The 25,746-nt window shown below is 41.9% G+C and overlaps 1 protein-coding gene across 2 annotated transcripts; it reads right to left on the bottom strand.

Annotated features, from left to right (window-relative positions):
* Positions 1-4,963: 4,963 nt before the first annotated feature.
* LOC311113521 (serum response factor-like) lies at positions 4,964-25,211 on the bottom strand. Of its 2 annotated transcripts, XM_084156761.1 has the most exons (8): positions 24,373-25,180; positions 17,114-17,383; positions 13,090-13,339; positions 12,330-12,491; positions 9,801-9,905; positions 7,277-7,453; positions 6,758-6,834; positions 4,964-6,643 (listed from the first exon to the last, which is right to left on the bottom strand). In XM_084156761.1, exons 1-8 carry the CDS (start codon positions 24,826-24,828, stop codon positions 6,551-6,553), a joined length of 1,590 nt encoding a protein of 529 aa, XP_084012887.1. In that variant the 5' UTR covers positions 24,829-25,180; the 3' UTR covers positions 4,964-6,550. The 2 variants fall into 2 exon arrangements, with proteins under 2 accessions (XP_084012887.1, XP_084012888.1); XM_084156762.1 differs by lacking the exon at positions 12,330-12,491 and having other exon boundaries at positions 24,373-25,211.
* Between the last annotated feature and the right edge of the window lie 535 nt (positions 25,212-25,746).

A 25,746-nucleotide genomic window follows, 5' to 3' on the forward strand; every position in this document is an offset into this window, starting at 1 on the left:
AATTGAACAGTAGATTCGCACACAGTAATTTAATCATATCAATTAATGGACTTGGGAACCCATAACATTTCATTACAGACCATCAATATTAACGTGAAACATAATTAAAAGCCATTTTCTCAACAAAATGTAGAAATAAAATTCAGATGTGGATGTAGTAATATCTTTCAGCGTACAGAGGTTGTCCCACATGAAACGCCCTTTGATGGCAAATGTTTGCTCTTTTTCTATTATGGTATCAAGAACCCCATTTAGTCTGTTCATGATTATTTTAGCTAAGATCTTATAGTCTACATTTATTAATGACAGTCAATGGCGTATATTCATGGATGCCAAGGGATGTGCCAAAAAATAATAAATCAATGTATCCTTCGTTTCTCTGTGTTTCATCATTTTCCTTCAGTTCGCAAGAGGCTGAATGTATCTCACCGGGGAAAGTATCCGAGCGAGCAAAACAGCGACCCTCTTGTCTCTGTCTGTGTAGCCCATCTATCTGATGCTGTCTGGTAAAAAAGAGTGTGACATTGTTGCCGCCCGTAGCATTGAATGCAAGTGAAGCCAGCGAGCATCGTTGAGGGAAACAGTGAGCTCAACTGTGAATGGTCCTGGTTCACCAAAAAAAAGTGTGAAGGTAAGCCAGTTTGGATTTGGCTTCACACTAATCACATCACATGAAAAGCCAAACATCATTGACAGAAAATTGACAGAATTGTTGCATCTCTGTGTTGTTGTCCTCTGGTGGGTAGCTAGCTAGCAACTTTTTTTCTTAATTCCATTATTTTACTTTTAGATGTGTGTGTATTGTTAGATATTACTGCACTGTTGGAGCTAGGAACACAAGCATTTCACTAGACCCGCAATAACATCTGCTAAACATGTGTAATGCGACCAATAACATTTGATTTGATTGATTTGATTCTCTGTACAGGCCAATGATTATAATGGTGATTCTGATCCAACCATAAGTTCATACATTGTTCCCCTGGCCTGAGAGCATGGAAGTTCAATATGTACAGTACCAGTCAAAAGTTTGGACACACCTACTCATTCCAGGGTTTCTTTATTTTTACTATTTTCTACATTGTAGAATAATAGTGAAGACATCAAAACTATGAAATAACACATATGGAATCATGTAGTAACCAAAAAAGTGTTAAACGAATCAAAATATATTATTCTACAATGTAGAAAATCGTATAAAATAAAGAAAAACCCTTGAATGAGTAGGTGTGTCCAAACTTTTGACTGGTACTGTAGCTATATGTAGTAGGCTAATGTTAACTAGCTGGCTCATCGTTGCACATGAACGAAAATTAGACTAACGAGCAAGCTTTTTAGCCAGGTAGCCTAGGACAACAAAAACTAAAAGCGTGTACTGTATGATAGAGTCATAGACCGTTTCAGCAACATGACAGAGAGATGATAGCATTGGCGATTCTCTACAAGTAGTGTGAGTCAACATGTTTTTTTCTACTTAGGCGCGCGCATGCACGCACGCACACACACACACACACACACACACACACACACACACACACACACACACACACACACAAATCAGTACAATGGACAGCCACATGATATTTAGCTTACGTTGATTGGACTAAATTGTTTTTGGTATCTTTTAGTTGTCGCTGTATTAGACTAAGCATAGGTGATTTGATCATGTTGAAATGGTGCTGGAATAGTGGAGGCAGCTCCTATTTTCTTTGAGAGTTGCGGTAACTCTCAAGTGTTCTAAATCAATAGTTGTTAGTAGTCCGAAAATGTCGGAAACATTAACTTGATTGACCATGCTGTAGGTCATATTACTCTTTGTTACATGCAATATGCTCTGTTGTTCTCCGGTTTTGTGATGAAACTAAGGTGGTGTTCAATTTATTCTGCCACTGTGTCTTCTTATTGTCTCGGCCTTAGGCCTATATATCACGGTGGCAAGGCATATGAACTAACAGGTTATCAAGCAAACAAAGCAATTATCACAACACATAGGTTGTTTAATGTGGCCCAGGCCAGCGCACTTCCAACTTTATGACAATCTCTGACCTGATGGCCCAGACCGTGATAGCTGTAACAGCGCAGGGTCTGACCATGATAACTGATTTTTCCATTGTAGGGACCCAGCAAGATGGAGTTAGGGATCTGTACTGGAGGTCCGTTGATCTTACTTAGACATACTTTGTACCTTCTGACCCTGTACCAGATCCCGAACTTGTCTAGTGGCTTGGAGACAGGCTGTAGGATTTCACAGTACTGGTTTATGCCTCGATCATACCTACAATGATTTTGCGTTTTGGTACACCAGAAGTAGAATAACGCTTCGATCACACCAACAGTGTTATTGCGTAGAATGGTATGCAGCATCATCTGGATATGTGTGCAACAAATGTTCAACCGTTTCTTTCAAGCGGTCTACGCATACAGTTTGACGCATATGTTGGATCAATACATCCAACCTATGCAACACACAGGACGCACTGCAACTGCCTCTGCAAGGCAATGCTGTAAGGCAAACGCAGCGTTCCATTGGAAATGAATGTACTTGTGGTGTACCAAAATGCATAACACTGTCGGTGTGATCGAGGCATAATTTCCAATGGAATGCTGCGTTTGCCTTGCAGCATTGCCTTGCAGAGGCAGTTGCAGTGCGTTCTGTGTGGTGCATATGCTGGATAAATCGATGTATACATCAAATTGTATGCGTAGACAGCTTGACAGAAGGGTAGCAGAAGGTGAATGTATAAATGTTGTTGCACATCAATTTATATCCAGACGATATTGCTACCATTTTGCGCATTGACGCAGTAGGGAAGAGCTCCACATCATGGTCCGGAATTCTTCCGGTACAGAATTTAAGGAAAATGAGGACCCAGTCTTTCCACTTTGGATGTGAGAAGTGGGTGGACTGGATCTCCAGGAAAAGACGGAGTATTGCTCTGATCCATATCTCATCATATAACCTACCAGTGGCGGTTAGTGCTGTTTAAAGATGAGTGAGGACGATATTATTTTTCATGAGCATGGCCTTATTTCTATTACACCATATTCCATTCACCCAGTTCAATGTAACAGTGATAGGTTTAGGCTACTACATGATACTCGAATGTTCCCTATACCCATTATGAGGTTGCTACAACTTAACCTATGAATAAAAGTTTACAATGTAGGTGCACAGAGGTGTAGAGAAAATTTTGAGGGACAGACAGTGACAGACACTCTTGCCTGCATCTAGCTGATATAGGGTGTAATCATTAGTCCAACAGTTGCAAACAATAGTTTCTATTGGATACATTCAGGTATGTTTATCGCCGTTTTGTTCCGTTGGCTTTAAAAAAAAAGTTTTTCAACAGAATCGGCGGAATGAATACACCCCTGATCACACGTAAAGACAGTTCACTTTCATAACAGACACGTTTTATTCCTTCTCGCATCTATGCGCTCTCCTCCTCTCACCTTTTCCCTTCACTTGTGGACTTCAATGCACAACACATCAGCTGTATGTGACCAGGCGAAAAAACCTTTCCAAGCCCAACCATATCATAACTTCTACACACAGCCTACATCGTTGTCACCATATTAGCTAAGGTAAAGTCATAGTCAACATAACTAATAGAACTAACGCGTTAGTAAACCCGCTACAATCATGCAGTAACGTTACAGTGTACAGTCAGTAAGCAGTTTAGCACCTACACCGGCGGGCTCCAGTGTCAATAAATTAGTAAAACCAAACTTACCTTAACTTGGAAGAGTTCCAGTGTTGTGTTGGATAGTCATAGCCAGCTAGCTAACATAACATCCCTCTGTTTGAGCAGGGTGTTTGAGTAGGCTAAACCAGCTAGCTGCATTTGCTAGCTAAGTAAGTGAGAGAAAAAAAAATGGCAGAAGCTCTCTCCCTTCTCCTTCATTTTGGAAGAAATTAATTTGTTTAAAAATGTTCAACTATTATCTTTCTCTCTATTTGAGTCAACTACTCACCCCATTTTATGCACTGCAGTGCTAGCTAACTGTAGCTTATGCTTTCAGTACTAGATTCATTCTCTGATCCTTTGATTGGGTGGACAACATGTCAGTTCATACTGTAAGAGCTCTGATAGGTTGGAGGACGTCCTCGGAAGTTGTAATAATGACTGTGTAAGTCTATGAAAGGGGGTGAGAACCATGAGCCTCCTAGGTTTTGTATTGAAGTCAATGTACCCAGAGGAGGACAGAAGCTAGCTGTCCTCCGGCTACAACATGGTGCTACCCTACAGAATGATGTTGAGGCTACTGTAGACCTTCATTGCAAAATAGTGTGTTTTAATCAATTATTTGGTGACGTGATTATATTTAGTATAGTTTTATCTAAAAAGGATAACTTTTTAAATGTTTAAAAATATATATTTTTATGAAATTCACTGAGAATGGTCCTCCTCTGAGGAGTCTCCACTGTAACCTACCCTGTCCACTTTATCAGCGAACTGTTGTATATGCAATGTTATGAATGCCCATCTGGTGGTAGCCTAGCATTTGTAAAACTGGCAGTTGCATTGGCTTTATTAGTCCTGATTTCTGACAAAGGCTTATTAATGCTGCATTCATAGCCAAGTGGGAAGGTGGAAATGACCAGTTGTGAAGTTGAAATACCAGTTGGATGCATTCACGTACTTTCCCATTAGTAATTACTAGTTGGAGAGGAGGGGTGTTCATAACGCATGTTTTTTTATGTGCACTATGTCATCACGCACAGCATTGTAGCCGCAACAAGTACGTTTGATGGAAACACACCTCTGGTGGCAAATTGCGCATCTTTTTTTATGCCTATTTTAGAATATTCACATGAAAATCTGACCCCAATTGGATGGAAACCTAGCTATTGACATATCAGCTAAGGCTACTCATGTAGTCCTATTTACACAACAATTTCAGGGAATACTGTGGCCATTCTTTTTCAGTTTGTTTCATACAGGAAGCGGGGAAATATTGGTGACCAACTACAAACATTCTTTTTATTCATACATTTAAATTGAAGAATAGATATTTGACATAGGTGACAATGGTTAACAGTCAAAAACCATCTCAGAAGATGTTCAAGTGGTAGAGAATGTGGGCATGAAGCTGTGTGTGTCTTTTTTCAGGCAAGCCAAGTGATAGAAAAGTGGTGCTTGCTATTCAAGGATTCCCACAAAAGTAAATTAATATTATTACCCATTAAACATTTTGATGTTGTTGCTTTTCCCTCACGATGGCAATGGTTGAGCACAAGAGAACCACACCGATAAATACTGTCTTGATGATTTCCTCTTTAAAAACCACACTTGTGCAGTTATACTAATACCCACCATTGCAGAGCCTATTTCTAAAATATGGGCTAAACAGGCTTTGATATGATCGTTTTTCTTCCGTTTGGTGCCTAATGAACACAACCCAGATAGACATATTCCAGATTTTTTTTCTTGAAGATTTAACTATGACAACCTAGACTGGCATAGGGTATGATATTGTAAGTGTAAAAAAAATATATACAATCTTGGGTATTAGGTACTAAGACAATGTCCTTCAATATTGAAATCGTAACCAGCATCCTGAAAACACACCCTTACAATTGGGGTAATAGTTCAGTTGTTTTGATGGGAAATACAGTACTATTCTTTGCGGCAACACAGTAAGTGCTGTATATTCACACAGAGAAGAGGAAAAAGTGCCGGTGTCAGCCTTCCAGATTAACCTTGTGATGTTCAAAAGTAATTCCTTAACCTACAGAATGATAGGGCAGTACTGTACCTAGACCAGTGGTGGTACCCTGTCAGAGGACAAGGACAAGCCAGTGTATCAGCCCATTGTAGCACAGCACAGAAGCGTAGCACACTCAAGCTACATGGCAGAGTCAGCCCAGAGTCATGATGTACACGTATGTGAATCTGACAGATGCTTGATTTTGAGGGTAATGCTTTGTTTGTGTGTATCTGTGCGTAATTGAGTATATATTTATTTAACTGTAGCATTATCAGTAAATAGATACTGTTATCATTTGGCACATTTCCCCCCAGAAATGAAATAAAAATATATGATTACCCTAATGACAGCAACTGGTATTGTAGAGTTATCATTCATTAGCCAACATAATAAAAATATCAACATTAGGATGCACAGAGGGCTTAAAAGAGAATACATTCATAAGAAAAACAAAATATCAAAACCTCTTTTCAGTTCACATACATACAACCGTTATGTGCACACATTACAAGTGTCTGATTGAAATGTGAAGCTGTAGCCCCAGCAACGTGTGGATATGTCAAGCCAAGCAACTCTTGCAGAGAAAGAAAATAAAATACAAATATACAAAAATGGATACAAAGTAAAATGGCGGTACCACACGTCAATCCTCTGTAACACCATTGTAAGTGTGTGTGCATATTCTTACAAGGTTTATAAAAAAAAAAAATGTATAATTGCTGTGAAATGGCAGTAATAAATAGGGGTGGCAGTCTGTTGGCAAGGCATCAGTGATCCCCTGGCGTGTGTGCATTTAAATGTGTGTCTCGGTAAAGCAGTCTATTGATATGTGGGCGGGTCAAACGTCCTTTGAGTGATGATGGGCGTCCAGGTTGACCACTTGAAGCTCTGTGAGATTGCTGCTGCTGCTTGACTGCTGACCAATCACCATCTACAGGTCAAAAGGAGAGGGGATTAGGTGACAGTAATGTTGAGGTGACAGTAGTGTTTAGGTGACAGTAATGACAGTAGAGTTATGGTGACAGAGGGACATGGGTATCATTACCGGGTGGATCTGCACTGCTGACACAGGGATCTGAACTGTCCCAGGATGTCCTGTGAGGAACACCTGCGATACAGCACCTAGTTGGGAGGGGGGGGAAAAAAGTCAAATAAATGAATCGCACACATAAAACGAGCCAGTAGGTTTGGCCGATATTACGATAGTATCGTCTATCGAGGATGATTGACAGCCATCGTCGATAGTGACAACATCATGATATGACAGACGAGACTAAGCTATTTCAACGTGACTGCATGCCGCTCTGCAGTAAAGAGCAAAAGTACAAAAATTACAATGTACAAAAAGTGCTGTAATTTCTAAACGGTTCACCCAATATGGATGAAAATACCCTCAAATTATTACTGACAGTCTGCATTTTAACCTCATTGTATCATTTCAATTTCCAAATGCTGGAGTACAGCCAAAACAACAAAAAAGTTGTCACTGTACCAATACTTTGAGCTCAGTGTATATCAGCGCCCTGTTAGGCCAGTTGTGGCGTCTGGACTCTAATTGGCTCACCGGGGTCATGGGACTGAGTATGGGCTGTCTGTGGGAAGGTGTTGAGCACGGTCAGACTGCCGTCGCCCAACGAGGTCGTAGGTGTGGCGTACATAACAGTGTGGGCGCCAGGGTACATCATGTGACCACCCATCGTCGAGGGCACCGAGGACGTGACGATGGTGGTGGGGAGGCTCACTGGAGTAGGGAGACAGGACAACAAGGGGTGCATATCAATATTCTGCAAGGTTCATTCGTACAATTATGAATCGTGACTTCAACATGTTGAACAGGTCATGTTACTACTTCTACACAGTCATAGTTAAACAGAAAAAAAAAAAAAATATATATATATATATATATATAATATGCCATTTAGCAGACGCTTTTATCCAAAGCGACTTACTGTCATTCGTGCATAAATGTTTGTGTATGGGTGGTCCCGGGGATCGAACCCACTACCCTGGCGTTACAAGCGCCATGCTCTACCAGCTGAGCTACAGAACTATGTTAATAAAGGCAACTAAGATAAAAAAATAGAGCTTGCATATCACTTGTACTGCAAGTACATGCATATAATTTGACACTTCTCAATGTAACAAATGACCACATACCTATACTGCAGTCAAGCATTTAATACAATTAGTAACCTTTGGTTTTCAGATGGAATACTGCGGTTTGATCTCCCCACCTTAGTGACATTGACATTTCTCAGTTGTAGTCCCTTTCACATTTCTATATCCACCCTTCCAGTGGGATCAACATTATCCACATTTTTGGTATCAAAACTATCCTAATCACACCTTTGAGTTTGGAAAAAATGTCAAAGGAGAAGTTTCCTTTTTTACAACCAAATCTCTATTATAGAAGGAGGTCCAGACACCTTTTTTGTGATTTCAAGTTTGAGAAACACACAAAAGGGAATATAACATTGCGGATAAAGTTTGGAATGACAATTTCATTTGTACAACATCTAAAAGACCTGTATCACTATACTGAGAGCTTTTCCCTTTTCTAAAGTGTATTTGGGTGTTTTTGGAGCATTTGTTCATGTTTTTTCAGGGCCTCCATACTACACAACGAGCACGAAGAAGTGATTTGCTGTTGTTTGGGGCACATTTCTCAAAAACATGTGAAATCACAAAAAAGGTGTCTGGACCCTTCTATAACATGCCATTTACATAAAAAATAGAGATTTGGTTGTAAAAAAAGGAAACTTCTCCTTTAATGATTTTAAAGGTATGTATAAGCCCTGGTTGACTGACAGGGAGCTCTGTTTGAAGCCACCAAGCAGCCATTTTGGTACTCTTTGTTTAATTTTTTTTTTAAAAAGTGGATCCTTTAGAGATGCATTAATTAAATGTCTACATTCGTTTTTGACAAGTATATTCTATTACAGACACCTTAATGCATACTTAAAAATTATATTATGTGAACTGAACATTAAAAAAATATTAAAACCTATTCCTTAACATAATTTTTTAAAGAGTACTAATGTTACAGTCCCCACTACAACAAATAAATACTCAAATATACGTAATTCTGACCTTGAAACATTTAATTGAAATACTGTAGAATTCCATTCATTCCTATGGAGGACTGCACCTTCTGAGGAGTACCAATATGGTGGCCGGTGGCTTCAAAGCCTCTTATTGGTCAATACATAGCATCAGCAATCCAGGGTTTATATATACACATCATTGGTTAATCTTGATTAAAGGTCAGATTGGATGACCAAATCCCAATCCAAATGATCAGAATAATTCGAGTTTTCTGTTTTGAAATACCAAAATCTAACATTTAATCCAATCCGATTGCCGAAATCCAAATCAGAAAGGTTTTGAAAAACTGGGCCCAATAAATCTGCAAGGATTAGAAAGGTAAGAAAAATGGAGGAAACTCCATCTAACCTATGACAGAGAGGAAGAGGTGAAGCGAGAGGGTTTACTCCCGTCAAAGATAAGCAGACCGCCTGCCTTCCTGCCTTTGGGACGACTCCCTTTGTTAGGGCGGAGACAAGACCATCTCGTCATTATATACAGTATCTCTGCCTATGAGAAGGCAAGGAGAAGCAATTACCATATTGTTAATACCTGTCCAGTCCTTTCAGATCTACAGGAATGCCTAGAGGAAGAGCTAGAGCCTAGAGGTCGATTTCGGATTCACTTGCCACTAAGAAGTAGCACTCATGTCAGTCTCTCTATTTGCCCTCTAGATGGGGCTACTGCTCTTCTACACCAGTCATTCCAGACCCTCCTCCTTCGGATTGGATCCATCAATGAGCCCGTTTCATTATTACATCAACTTGTAAACAGACCGCTGCTTGTCGCGTTTGAGAGTGGGGTAAATAGCCTACTAGTCATCATATAGCAATTTAACAATTAACATTAAACTTTTTTTTTCTCATAATACTAATAATATTATCGCAGTGCTGTTTACAACCCCCCCCCCCCCCCCTTCCCCTCAAATCACATTGGCATTATAGTAAAATGGGCTCATAAGCACTGACAGGCTGCAGTGAGAGTGTATGGTTGTTGTTGTTTACCTGTGGAGCTGCTTGTGATGTGGGAGAGGTCACTGTGGCTCACAGAGCTCTGCTGGCTGCTGGGGTGAACCTGAATGGCCTGCAGCTGCTGGCCCATCCCTCCACCTGAGAAAGACGCACATGCACACACACCTAGAGTGAGAATATTCATTTGCCATTCAACTATTCTGCTATTTTCGCACACTCATTATAGAGTCCAAGTTTGCATGTTACCTCTGCTAGGTACATAACTACAGTTCGGTGGTAAATATGAACGGGTTAGTTATGAGTGTGTACCGGTTAAGTGGTGTGGACAAGGCTGAGCAAGGGTTAACTGACCTACAGAAAAGCAACACAGAATCCCCCTCTATACAACTGTCAGATATGCTATTTAACACAAAAAGGTGTTCCATTTTCAGCCGTTGTGATTTTACAAATGAAGTACTTTTGGATATTACTACTGACAATTTTAAAAGAACGTGCACAGCTGTTAGCCTACTTTCACTACAGTTCATGAAGATGAACACCAAGTGAGATATAAAACTGACACAAGCAATGTTCCCTCTAAGCAGCGCGCATCCGTGCAGTAGCCCCGGGACTGCTGCGCAGAAGAAATATCAGCCCACTGAGAGAAGCACGAGATTAAACTTCACTCAACTTTCTAGAGTTTTCCCTGTTAGTTAACACTATCAATGTTTCCCTTTACTGTGGCAATTGGGATCGAATCAACCCAATATTAGCCACCTTCAATGCAACATACCGAAACAAAAACTATGCAAGTCTTAGTATGCAAAACTAACTATGCAAGAGATTTTGTTGTAGGCAGAACGCATCAGAGTAGGATTCTATTGCATTGACACCCACTACTCAGCCCGTACTCTACACAGACCGGTGTGGCATAACCAATCAGAGCTGCAGTATGCCTATGCGCAAATAGACCATTGCCAGTCGAAATATGAATCTGTGCCATTTACTTTAAACTGGACTGTGTTTACAGCATGAGCGGTCGTGAGTAGATGTTTTGAGATCAAAGCGAGAGCTGTATGTAGCCATGTGTGCACATTTTGTTCATATCCTTTGCTAGTTAGTGAGTTACTAGCCCAGTTATAGATAATCTGTAGTCAGCAATAGGGGAATGATTGCTTCCTACAAGAGCACAAAACATGTACATTTCTAGACATCTTCTTAAAAAGGGGTAGTGTTGTATTTTGAGACTGGCTTGAATTTTATAGGATGCATTTTCTCCTTTGTTTTTGATGGTAGGCCACTCTGGTAGGCCTACATTATGATCAAATAGCCACAGTAGCCTACTTGGCCACTGTTAAAACTAACTTAAAGCGACTACAGCCTCAGTGTTCACAGTAAACGCGCACTGGAAGTTGCACAGAAGTACCGAAAAATATGTACGGATACATTGGACACAAGTGTGGTACTTTTTCAACTCCCACTTTTTTTTCCATCCGCTAAGACAACTGATAAAACTCTGGGGGTTATTTTTAACCCTGCTCAAAAATTACTTGGGGCGTCGGCTTGCATATGTGGACAAAGCCATCTTCCCCTTTTCTTGTGATAACAGCAGTTAGAACTCTGCTACACACAATCAGTAACAGCCTTAATGCGCGTCCCCCCCCCCCACACACACACACCCATTCAGTAACAAACACTGACCAGTGAACAGACTGAAATATCCTCTCTCCTATATTCCTGTCCCTATCTACACACTGACTTTGCTACTCCTCCCACTCCACTTCCTATAATATAGCTCCCGTTTACCCTTCCATTAGTCTTTATCCATCCTCATTGCCTCCCTTTGTCCCGTCAACAAATGAGCCCTCTCCTGTGACTGCTTGCAAGCAGAGCACCATATTCAAACCTCATAAGAGTTCATTCAAACATGCTTTCTCACTGCGTTGTAAATGTCAGTATTTTTGCGACGCAAAGAGATGGACTAAAGTCCAGGAAGAGACACTGACGCAGGCTCAGACAAATATGCAGAGAGAGAGACCGAGATGCATAGAGAGACAGTGAGGTAAACCTAGAAAAGGACGCTAACAGACAGGCATAGAGATATTGGGAGATACAGTTTTGAACAGCGACAAGAGGTAGCTACAGAGAAATTACTGGGATCCTAGATGCAAACAAACTGGGCTCAATTTGGAGACCGACAACACAAACTTAGACAGTGAGAGATGCATGCAGACAGAGGGAGACAGACCCTAAATCAACCCCTTGGTGTAGATCGGAGAGGATTGGATGTGTGTAAGCAAAATAGTGGTAGCGCCATCATGCCCTCTAATATGTAAGGCAGAATCGTCTAAAAAGTAACACAATTGGTTATTCTGTACACTAAAGAAGGCTGCGGCCGTACAGAGAATAAATTCATCATTGAAGATGATTTATGTTGTGCAGACCATTTCTTTCATTAAGGCATATTGCCTGCCAAGAGTGTAGGATCTAGGGGTTGATTTGCAATTCAGGGAGAGTTGATGCTCGGAAGTATCGTGGCAAGGAAACAAAAACATGACGCGGTGGGGTGAAGAAGCCCCTGACCTGTGAGCGAGACAGTTGCGGGTAGGCGGAGCAGGGTGGTCTGCTGACCCTGCTGTGTGTGCCCTGCGGTAGCGGTGGTGATGCTGGTCTGGGCCAAGGTGCCCTGGAGGGCCTGCAGCTGACTGAGCGGAATGGTGTGCATGCCAGGGGGAAGCGTTGTGCCTAGAGGGCACGCAGAGAAGATTAGCGGTGCACAGGTCTCACGCAGCGGAACCGGCGCATAGACCAAGAAAACACAAAGACAACACAGCGAGAAAGACAAAAGATAAGATGGAGGGAAAACGGACACAGCCACACAAACAAAAACAGCCACAGATAAAACACAGCATCACTGACAAAACATCCTCAAACACATGTCAGACAAAACATAGCCTCAGACAAAATACAGACAGCTTCACATTTAAAAAAAATACAGCTTCACAGAAAATAATACAGCCACAGACAAAAGAGACTCACAAACACAAAGTCACAGACAAAACACACTCAGGCAAAACACAGCCATACAGACAAAACAGACAAACCACATGCAGAAACACACAAAAAACATTTTTATTGGGGTGCAATATTCTCAAAACCAATTTTTTTGTAATGACAATTCTGAAGCAAGGGAAAAATTCAGGGGGGTGAATAGAAGTAAATAAAATTGGGTGTGACACGGATGAAAATCAAGCCAATAAGGTGTGTAATAAAAGGGGTAAATGATGAGGCAAAGAAAGTGAGATATCTAAATAAATAAAAAACAGGAGACCCCCTCACTCACCGGACATGAGGGTGAACCCTCCGGGTAGCATGACACTCGTTGACGTGGCCGAGGTCTTCAGCACCGTGCCGTTGGCACTGCTGGTGGCACTGTGAGTATTGACGCCCGCCGAGACCTGCCAGCAGGTGGCAGGGATGCTGTTCTGCAAGTGCATGGCCACGGAGGAGGAGGAGGAGGAAGTGGAGGACGAGGACGTCGACGTGGGTTGGGTGTTGACACTGGCAGGCAGATTGGCCATGGTGAACGTCGGCTTCATCATGTCCAGAGAAATGGAGAAAGCAGGAGAGATATATTTATGATATTGATCTGTTATCAGTGCATTTGGAGAGAATCTATATATGTATGTCTGTATGGCTGTGTTATGATATGTAGATAAGGGGATGTACCAACCAAATGTATTTAAGTTCTCTCATGCCGAGAAACTTTCAGAAAAATAATGCACTCTGTCCATCTCAGTCAGCACACTCAGTTTTTTAGATTCGACAAGTTGCTGATACACATCGAGGATTCCATCGAAGGGCTAAGCTTCAACTCCTGGACACAAGTAGTTTGTGAGCAATCTGGTGTGCTAACTATCTTCATGAAAATCAAGCAAAGCAGATGAGTCTGGGGATGGGAGGGGAGAGACAGCGATGACGAGATGATTCCATTTTCCATTTTGAACGAACAATGCTGGGAAATAACTAATGAGGCGTAGGACTCCTCGCTTGAATTGGCAAACTACCAAAGAAAATATAGTTCAATATGCTCATGTAGCTCGCCAAGAGCAAAGCCAAATAGCCTACACGGTTGGCTTGCTTGCTTTGGTGGCAATTGTCAAGTAAAAAAATATACTGTCTGTAAAATGTACAGTACCAGTCAAAAGTTTGGACACACCTACTCATTCAAGGGTTTTTCTTTATTTTTACTATTTTCTACATTGTAGAATAATAGTGAAGACATCAAAACAATGAAATAACACATATGGAATCATGTAGTAACCAAAAAAGTGTTAAACAAATCAAAATATATTTTAGATTTTAGATTCTTCAAAGTAACCACCCTTTGCCTTTGACAGCTTTGCACTCTTATTTTTTACCAAATAACTTACCTGGACCACCTATTAAGCCTTTTGTTAAAGATGCACTATGCAGAAATCGCACCGGCATTTCCTGGTAGATACAATTTTAAGTTAGCCTAATTTCAGTTTCTGTGACAAAACAAGCAAGTATAGTTTAAGTATAGTATAAGCAAGTAGTTCCTTACTAATTAGTTACCTTAATTCATCAATCAATTCCAAGGGAGGAGTGAAAACCCGCAGCCCTCTGTGGAATGAGTTTGACACCTGTGGTGTAGAGAATCATTGTACCATCTAAACCGCTGTGAAATATATTTTCCATAACCAAAAATATTGTATTTTTCAGCTGGTGTACAAAACTGAAAGTAAAAGACGCAAAAACGAAACTGAGTACAGCAAGCATAGAAATAGCACATATAAAACAGATCTACCACTTCTTAGACTTGCATTCAATGAGAATGACAGATCTATAAAACACACATTTCTATGTGAATTTGGCCGGCTCGCCCAAAAGTGACATATTGCAGCTTGAAGTAAATCAGGTGCTAAATGAGATGAAAAGGAGACTGGAGTGCCACTTTAATAGTTGCCATGTACTTTCTGAGCTCGCATTGGTATATTCACCGTCAACTACGTTGTTTACGTGTGTCCTGTTTATAGCGCAGCGGATAGAAAATGCACAGATGTGTGCCGCAGTTCTACTAGGATGTGGCAGTTTGGCTTAGTTTAAAGCTTGTCAATGAATATCCAATAAACAAAAACGGCAACAAAAGATCATTTAAAGGGGAAACTTGTACAGCGACATTTGGGCAGTAGGTTGGCTACTACTCAACTGCAGGAAATGTCAAGTGTGCCGACAGCAATGCTGCATTCAGCTGCACGTTTGTTCCTGGAGCGCTAAAAATGAACGTTTGAAGCGCTTATAGAATGCCAAGAGTGTGCAAAGCTGTCATCAAGGCAAAGGGTGGCTATTTGAAGAATCTCAAATATATTTTGATTTGTTTAACACCTTTTTGGTTACTACATGATTCCATGTGTTATTTCATAGTTTTGATGTCTTCACTATTATTCTACAATGTAGAAAATAGTAAAAAAATATAGAAAAACCCTTGAATGAGTAGGTGTGTCCAAACTTTGACTGGTAGTGTAATTGGCGAAAAGAAACCGACTCAACTAACCGCATTCAGTGTCTTGTATTCATCATCATGCATTCTAGTCTAGGGCACTTGGTTTCCTTTTTTCTTTCTAGAGGACATCTACATTAGCCTATTTGAACAAGTTCTCCCTCTCAGCATAAGTCCATTTCCTCCTCCATAAACATTTGCTGAACGAGTCTCTTTCAAAAGAGAGGGGACAAAATGAGTGAACAAACACCTCGGGGGCCCCGTGGCTCACCCCCATGCAACGAGCTCACAGCCTGTCTCTTTACTGAGAGTAAAGCAAACAATGAAAAACGAGGTTACGTGGGTTATGCCCTACTAAGTTTGATTTGGATTGCCTTGTTCCTTGTTATGACACTGACTGTGGGCGTCTGTCTGGCTGTAGTCTGAGTCTAGAACCCAAGCCCAGCCCACTTTTGCTCCTGAATAGCATCCCTGTCCATCTGTATTATTGTTCCTGACAACAGCTTCCTTGCACCAGCGTGCGGCTCTACCTCGTCTGTACTCTGTCTTTCTATCAGTGCTTTGCACAACACCACAACTGAGAGGTGACTAGTCAGACAGACACCCCTTTAACCACCTTTAAATAGCAACTTCCTCTCCACAGAGTGAGCAGTGAGGATTCCTCCCACCACGTCAGCTGTGAGCCGAAGTAGTACCGTGGTTCATCACCAACAACCAAATATTAACGTGAACTTGTGTAGCTCACGCTATAATTCCAAAGTGAAAGTGTAGGCCTGTGCCGGGTGAATGAGCCAACTACATGACCATCCGAGGAAGCTACCATTTATTCCCCTCTGCATTAAGCCAGGTGAGAGATGAAACTTTGACCTCAAGTGGTTGACAATAAAGCTCAAGACTAACCCAACGAGGACCTTTTTATTTACTCAAGCATAAGATTTAGCCTCGGGTAGGCGTACGTCGCTGAACCTCCTCACATAGAGCTCACCACGTTTCCTTGAAAATCACGGTCTCCAACCAACGCTGAAAACAGCTGCAGCTTATATGGAATGCAATCAGCCCTCTGCCAAGAGGGAAACTAGAGGAAACCATCCCATATATGGACAAAGAGGCCGAATCTTATTTTTATCAATCTACTGTGAAGCATTTCAGATGTGTTTGTGGATCATATGCTCACAAATAATAGTGAAGTCTAAGGAGACTTAACAGTTAACCCATTGGTCAGCTTTGGTTAAAGGACCCCTGTAGCGATGTCAACCGTTTAAGCCGAATTATGTCCTGTGATGCTGCACTATGACTTTGGTCCAGAAACAAATCTTTATTTTTATTTTTTTTGTGGCTACAGTTTTTTTTCTCCCAGACTTTTTACCAGAATAAGGAGGTGAAAAGTAAAGGTGTTGGCTGTCATAATCTCAGACAATGATTCTAACACTGTCTGAGATTATGACAGCCAACACCTTTGCTTTTCAAGGGATGATGAATGCTGCAACAGGTTAAGACATTCTACACGACTTTTCTTTCCAGCAGTGCATAGTAATCTAGCAAACCTCTTCGGTACCGAGGTCTGTGCCAATTTCCCAACAGAAGAAAGAATTAACAGAGCAACAATATACCTCTTCCACATTCTGAAATACTACTACTACTACTACTACTACTATTATGCACAGTAGGCCAAATAAAGTGTGATATCAACATGTTTGTTGAACTAGGAGTTCGAAAAACACCTCCATGCAACTGCTATGCTAAAATCATAATCTAATACAGCATTAGGCAACTCGATGCGTGGTAACCCAGGTTCTCTGAAGCAGCTATCGGTTGCGTTAATCCCACTGTCTAACCACCTCACCTTGGTGGCCTCCGTGCAGCCGTCACCCTCCGACACCTGGTAGGTGAGGTCCGTCTCCTCGAAGCCTGTGGCGCTCATGCGCTGGTCGGTGGACGGGTCGTTGAGGGGTGGCGAGTCGGGCGAGTTGAGGCACGTCTGGATGAGCGCCTTGCCCGTCTCGCTGGTGATCATGGGCTGGAGCTTGCGCGTGGCAAAGGTGTAGACGTGGCCTGTCTCGCTGGCCACCAGGAGGAGGACCTGGGTGCCCGTTAGAGTGGAGAGCTCGTAGGCCTTGGGGAGTGGGAAGAGGGATGAGAGAGCGTCAGGCATCAAATCAAGCTTCATGTAGCCCTTTCCACTCACAGCCCGTCCTCCTGTGTACGGGTTGAAAATGGCAGAGTTTGTCATTGACAAGTGCCTAAATTGGAACGCAGTGGCTGTAGAGTAACATGCTATACATGAGGTCAGAGCTCAGGTTTGCCGCTTTACAACGCTGTATCGGTTTTGACCGATAGCCGTTTTAAACTTGAGCATGTGCACGACAACAAGATGCCCCCATCCCTTTTGCACATTTGTTGTTGCCGGAGTGAAGGAAATGCTGTAAATTGAAAGGAGTCAATGTGTTCTGAAAGATGAGACGTTGAGGGTTATAATACCGCTTTGATGTCATACAAGCACACCCGTGAGTCCAAATGTGCACTTCACATTTCCCTATTTGGAAACATATAATTTACAGTATCAAGGTTTACGATAGCGAAGTTTGATACACAGTTACAAGGATGACATGCGTTATACCCTGGATTGTCCTGAACAGAATGAGCTTATGTTGTCGTATTGTGAAGAAAATTAGACGCGGAACACGCACTTGAATGCACTCATTCTATGTGCATCAAAATTACAATCTTTGTCTGAAGTGCCTTTTGAAAGCCTAAACACTAAGATCGTATTTTATAACACAGCTAGCTAGTTGGAAATATAATAAGATTGCGATATATAAATGGAACGTTTTTGCATTGCGTAAACAACAACAGCAATTGTATGATGGTGGGGACGCAGAGCTTTGTTCAAAACAAAAAAACTACAAGTGTGCTTGCCTCAGTTCCTCAATGGTAAAGCTAGGAGAGCTAAAAAAAAAAGCACCTTATAGGTGAAGGCTCTTTCCTTGAGTCATAAAAGTGCATTGAAATTACTTAGGAACTGTGCACAGTTTGGAGAGGTGTGTGGCCACTTGGAGACCCCAGTTAGACCTCTCACTCAAACCCTTGTAATCGTTTTTTTACTTATCTTGCACCTACTCCAAAATGTAAATGAATATTCTTATTATGTTACTGAATGTACAGTATCCACAGAGTATTTTCAGATTTCGTTATTGACAAATGCTGTGAAAAGTACAGTAAATGTAAAATGCACAAAAATCAACAGTGTAATGTTTGGATTCAGTCTTGTGTCCTCAACTTTGGTCTGAAATAACCAAAATGTAATAATTTCCCCATAGCCGCCAGTGTTCTGGTCATGCATATGCTTTTTAATAACTCTTCTGTTAGAAACATTTCAAGTTGGCCCTATCCATATAGGCCAATTTCCAGGAGTGTAAGGAGCTGATGTGCATTTGAAATCGCAACACTTTACAGTAACAATAAAAAGAGAGAACGTGATTGTCACTGTACAAATTAATCATCCATTGATCCATTTTAATGCTATGATACATGTTAGAAATAGTAGGGAGATTCTAATAAATAACTGCTTAAATCAAGAAAAATCCCATCGGACAGACAATTGTCTGAGTAGACTTCTTTCATTGATGGCGAACAGCACTTGCACACTGATATATGGATATAGGGAGGTCATCAGTTGGGAGCGTCGATGGATATCAACAGGCCTTTGCATGCATCTTTATTAGTAATTAAAATGAATTAAATGTATCAATATATTGTTAAATTTGTGATACAGTATGGCCTACAGTTGCAGTGAATGACAAAATGGATTTAGGATATAGGCCTATAGTGGGGGTTTTCACAGGGTCTCAATGCAGTCATTTGAGACCTCATGAAAAGCGGTATATAAATGCAAAACCATTCATACAAATTTCATGCAAAACGTCATACAACTCATGAGCAACAATTACTGTTCTCTCCCCCTGTAGACAATCACTCATATCTGGCTTCATTGAGCTGCTATTGGAGCTCTACACAGCCCAAATAATTTGCCTAATTTATAATAAATTATTACTTTTTCTCACAAGCTTAATCCCTAAATCAAAATGACAGTACATGGATATTCAATGCAAACATTCTAGAAATGTGCTCTGCCAAAACACACAGAATTCCTTAGCACTGATGCAACATGGTGTGGCAGCAAGCACGTCTTCTAACTAACAAGTATTTATTGATATTGGAGAGAACAAGCAACGTGGTCTCTGGGCTGTAGTCCTACAAAAGGCCAAGAGTGGAGAGAGAGTTAGGATAGAGGTTATTGGGAGAGTAAGAGTTAAATGTTTCTGAACAAGCGCATTAGTTGCTTAGAGCAGTGCAGGGCCACGTTCAGAAGGCAAAACGTTGTGGAACATTGCAAATAGAAATGTCATGAATAGAACTAACATGATTACTTACTCAGCATGTCAGAGGGTCATGTTTGTTCTACACAGGCTATTAGTACCACAACACAGTGCCCTTCTTAACGCAGCCCAGACCAAGCTTCCTTCCACCATGCATAGCCATTTCTTAAAAGCTTTTAACAGGATCTCGGTGAGCACAAGCTGTTGTTTCCAAGGGGAACCCCACAGCCAAGCATAACATTGTGCCTGTGTAGGCAGCAGGGAGCATGGCTGGAACAAGCCCAGGGCTCCCAGGCACTATGGGATAGTAGTAGGAGGGGAGGGGATCTTTTTGGCAGAAGCCATTGGCCAGTTGGCTGTGTATGCTATTCAGTGTATTCAAGCACTTTATGGTGCTCCTAAAACTGGGACGACATCAGAAAGCAACCAGTGTTGATTAGAAAACAAGGCTACAAAAACAGGAAGGGGCAAACGATAGGAAGGAGAATATAGAGTTGAAGAGAGTAGGCCTAGCGCTCCTGTGTCCTCCACTTTGCAGCAACACTTTCTGTAGGTTGTCATTTGTGCAGACACCCACCCACACACACACACCAACCCTGGGCCGTCAGGTAACCTAGTGGTTAAGCGCATTGGGCCAGTAACTGAAAGGACGCTGGTTCGAATCCCTGAGCCAGCATGGTGGGGAAATCTGCCGTTCGCTTTTGAGCAAGGCAATTAACCCCCAACAACTGCTACCTGGGCGCCGATTACGTCGTTTAAGGCAGCTCCCTGCACCTCTCTGATTCAGAGGGGTTGGGTGAAATGTGGAAGACTTTCAGTTGTGCAACTGACTAGGTATACCCTTTCCCATGCAGAAGCGGCATTGCCTCCTCATTGCAGAGTGGAAGGAACCTTGTGGTTGCCTAGGCACCCACACAGTATTGCTCTGCAAGAGGGGGTGTGTGTTGGCAGTGCACCATGGAGGAGCAGTGATAGCTCAAAGCTCAGATTTTGTCGCACATCAAATCAGTGCCTTACTCTACGTTGCAGTCTGCTTTTCCAAGTGAACCAGGGCCTCCTGGGGCGGCAGGTAGCCTAGTGGTTAAGAGCATTGGGCCAGTAACCGAAAGGTCGCTGGTTCGAATCCCAGAGTCAGCAAGGTGGAAAAAGACAACTGCTCCCCGGGCGCCGTGGATGTTGATTAAGGCAGCCACCCGCACCTCTCTGAATCAGAGGGGTTGGGTTAAATGCCTAAGACACATTTCGGTTGAATGCATTCAGTTGTGCAACTGACTAGGTAGCCCCTTTCCTTGCCTATATTTTGTAACAGTGGTTGCCAACTTGTTCTTGCCCCTCCCTGCTGCATACAGCACACCTGGGTACAAAAATCCGTGAAGTACCCCTGCCCTGAGCGGGATTGTTTAACTCCTAAAGGCCTTTGCAGACTCTACGTCGGATTCAGTTTTACGATTATCAGGTCACTGTGCGCTGTTACCTAATTAAAATCTTGATATCAACCTGGCTGGATTTTACGATTTGCTTCAGATCTGTCGTCACATTCGGCGATTGGCTTGCGAGGCTACGTCAACTGCAGCGGTGTATTTGATCTCGGATTTTGTGTCAGTAGCGCAAGCCTCACTCTATGCTTATGCGCGAGTGAAGTGAGTTTGGAAAAACTGAAAGTATGCATCTTAGAAAACGTTTTCACATACTACCTTTATATGTCCGAACTCTGAATCAAATAGGCTTCCCCAAAATAACATGGTCGCTGTGGTAGAACATTGCACATTTATCATGCAGATGTGTCATGTAAACAAGATTATTAGGGAAATCGTTCTTGCACAGCATGTAGGCTAAACATTTAAATCAAACTATTATATTAATCTGCCTATTCACAATAATCATATTATTGTGTGCATACTCAGTGCTGGTTCCATGTTCCTATTGGTCAGTCATTGGGATCAGCTCCTAACACCAGCCACACTACATGATAAAAGCTAAAAGAATTGTCTACGACCGCACGTTGTGGTACTTCAAATCAGAAGACCTAGACCCGGTCACACTGAACGAGCCAAGACGTCTGACAATCGTTTACAACCTAAGAATTTGCCCACGTCATAGACATTTTGTCTGGGATGGCAAAATCGTGGCAAAAGACGGCTAAAATCGTACAGTCTGCAAAGGCCTTAAGGTAAGCTACTCATAGTACAGTTTAGGTATCCTAACAGAACTTGCCTAGCTCCCTGAGCTTAAAGCCCCATTGAGGAGGAATCATTCATTCCCAACCTAAATACCTCCCTGCTTCTCAACCCAAATTATCTCCTTACTGCTAATCTCGTTTGGCATGTGCCTTCAAATCCTCAAAAAGTTATACAGCTGCACCATTGAGAGCATCTTTACTGGCTGCATCACTGCCTGGTATGGCAACAGCACCATCCTCGATCACATGGCACTACAGAGGGTGGTGCGGACAGCCCAGTACATCACTGGGGCAGAGCTCACTGCCATCCAGGACCTCTATATCAGGTGGTGTGAAAGGCCCGGAAAATCGTTAAAGACTCCAGCCACCCAAGCCATAGACTTGTCTCCACTTCCGCAGGGCAAGCGGTACAGGTGCATCAAGTCTGACACCAACAGGCTCCTGAACAGCTCCTATCCCCATGCCATAAGATTGCTAAATAGCTAACAGAATGGCTACACAGACCGAGTTGACCCTACACACTCACGCATAACAAGCACACACATTTATACTGACTCTACACACACTCGCATACAATCATCACATACGCTGCTGCTACTCTGTTTATCATATATCCTGATGCCTTGTCACCTTACCCCTATACATATCTACCTCTAATCACTCCAGTATCCCTGCACATTGTAAATATGGTATTGGAACTGACCCTGTACATAAAAGCGAAAGGAAAAACGTATTACTTTCTTGTGTTTTTGTTCTACCTTATGTTATTTTGTGGAGCTTGCAAGAAAGGCATTTCACTGTACTTGTGCATGTGACATTAAAACCACAGGCCTGAGGAACACATGCATGCTCCTAGACGTATCTAGGATGAGGTTATCGGCCTACACATGATGACCCAACCTAAATGCAAATAGTGTTATGCCTAACCAAACAGGCCAGATCAAACAATATTGAGCTGCCTTGAAAAGAAAGTGGCTTTGGCAGCAAGTAATTGCACACTCCGGTTTTTATTGGGCTATAACTTGGAGGTGATTGCAGGAATGCATTCAAATGTTCTTCTCACCAGTCTCTCTTGATCCTCTGTAGAAGCTGAATTGCTCTACAAATCTAATCAGTCCTGCAACTATGTAGCAGCCCATGAAAAGTAGATACTCTGGACAGCCTAATCAAGAACTCCTCATGAAAACATTGTGTTATGAATATGATCTATAATAGGGCCTCAGACCATTGAACTCAAATGAGTTAGCTGTAAGTTACCACATAAAATAAAAAATACTCTACTGATGGTGTTAAATCAGGTTTCCTGGACATTATGAAAGGTATCCTGCAGGGGTCGATTCTGGGTCCTGTACTTTTTTATGTTTACATTAACAATATCATCTTGTCTGTAAAAAAAAAAGTGTAACCTGCACTTGTATGCAGATGATAATGTTGTGTATGCTATTGCGCCCACGGTTGACCAGGCTCTATCTGAACTGCAGTCTGCCTTTATTGTATTACAGAAAAACGTTGACCTCAAATTAGAACTGAATGCAGCTAAAACTAAGTATATGTTGTTTTCTAGAGCGCATAAAAATAAGTCTGATGATTTAAGCATATGTACTTTGGATGCTGTCCATATTGATCGTGTCAGTGCTTACAAATATCTGGGCATCTGGATAGATGAAAAGCTTGCTTTTAAAAAGCATATTGATGAGTTACTTAAGAAGCTGAGAAAAATGGTCTTATTCTATCGAAATAGGTCCTGCCTCTCGCTAAATAGTAGAAAGCAGATTATTCAGTCGACGTCGGTCCTAGACTATGGCGACATCATCTATATGAACGCAGCTGCCACTTCATTAAAGCCATTAAATGCTGTTTATCATAGCGCATTGCGCTTTATTACGGGCGACAATTTTAGTACTCATCACTGCATTCTCTACCAGAGAGTTGGTTGGCCCTCCGATATCACGTAGGTTGATACATTGCTATGTTTTCATTCATAAAGCCCTTTTACAAAAAGCCCCAATATCCCTAACATCATTACCAAACTTGAGAAATACAAGTTACCACACCGGTCTCAGGAATGGCTAACTCTGGAAATTTGAAATTCTCGTGCCTCTAGGGCAATTCAGAAAGCTGATTGAGGACCTTATTACTGATGAATGTGTTTGTTTTGTATGACCGTGTTGTGCATTTATACTTGGATGTGTGTATTTCCTGTAATTTAGGGCTCATCTGTAAAATAGACCTTGGTCTCAGTATGACTCCCTGAGAAAAGAAAGGTTAAATCAATTAGTTAGCTGTAAGTTACATCACATGAAACAGGTCATAACTAGTTACCACAGCCCCCGCCTTCTACCATTTCTCTTAAAATTGATTTTAAACCTAAGCACACTGCTAACCTTAAATTAAGACCAAAAAGCAAATATTTGTTTTCATGAGTTTTTACCAAAGAGCCAACACTTGTGGCTGTGAAATGGAACGTCTGCGCAGGTGTGAGAGCACGAGCACAGGTTGGCAGCATGTCTGCAATGAAAACAGAGAGACAGACTACTGTCAACTAACCTTCTTCATAATGCCAGTCTTCCTCTTGCTAAAAGTTGTGTACCGCCGAAGTTTGTTGTCTATAAATTCCATTTTGATCTTGACTCGTCCGCGGGTTTTCTTGCCTGGTTTTGCCCCAGTTGCACCTCCCGTGACACCGCCATAACCTCCCGGGGGTAGCCCCACCGACGTCGCCGATGCAGCGACTTCCATCTCAGCTCTCTCCCGTTTCACCCCTCTTCTGTCCCCGGCTGAACCCATGGTCTCATCATCATCCCCGGAGTCGGACTCTGGTTCAGAGCCGCTGTACACCACCTCGGCTGAGTATTCTCTGATTCGGTCGTCAAACCTTCCACCTTCAGCACCACTCATGTTCGTTCCTGGGTTATTAACTTGAAGAGCATTCAACCCAGTCCCATTTCCAGATCGCGCGCCCCCTGCTCTTGTACCTATTCCTGCCCCGTTTCCACCCAACATTCCGAATCTGTCCCCCAGGCCTTCAAACCTCTCGCGCCGCCGCGATCAATGGTCCCACTGGTCTATGCGTAAATGTGCGATGTTGTGATCGAACGGAAATTATTCAAAATCTGTCCATTCCTCAGCTTGTTGGTGCAAATTGCCTTGAAATCCAACTAACCGAGAGATAGCTAGTTAGTTAAATGGCATTTAGCTAGCGACTTAATAAACAAGTAAAGCCTAGCTAGCTATATAGTGCTGCGTGTTCTCTGTGAGCTTTAGGAAAACACGATCAAATGAATTACCACAGATGACTGTAAACGAAATAAATTGTCCATGACATATAATTTACGATCACTGTGCAAAGTTGTAGTTAGAAGTTATGTTTCCGCCTACAACTAATCAATCAAGCCCAACCCCCTACTCTTCTCCACATAAGGACATTTCGATTTACACCCATTGGTATTAATCCGCGATCACATATAGTTCACAACGAAAACGCTTGACCATTCCCAGTCTCTCTTCCAATGTAGATAATTTATGTTATTAACATCTAAAGAATGTCTCTCTTTGAAAATACATTTTAAATGTACAAGAGTAACCAATTTAGCGCGCATGAATTCTATCCGGGGAAACGTTCTTTCGAGATCTACTTTCCACCATATACAGACATACATTTCCTTTTATGGTGTTGTCGCTCCTTATTTGGTGAGTCATAGCTCCGAACCCTAGGCAGAGAGGAAGAGGCGAAGCGAGAGCATTTACGCCGCCCAAAATCAGTCTGCATGAGATAAGCCCTTTTTTGTATAAAGGTCTATGACAGAGTGTCGAATTACGTGAGGCTTATTTGATCGAATAGAAGTTTCGTAATGTTTAGGCTGTTACACATGTACTGATACAAGTGGATGCATATTTCATTCCGGCAACTTTGAGAAAAAC

This window comes from Coregonus lavaretus (assembly GCF_964263955.1).
Source record: "Coregonus lavaretus genome assembly, chromosome: 40".
NCBI classification, from domain to species: domain Eukaryota; kingdom Metazoa; phylum Chordata; class Actinopteri; order Salmoniformes; family Salmonidae; genus Coregonus; species Coregonus lavaretus.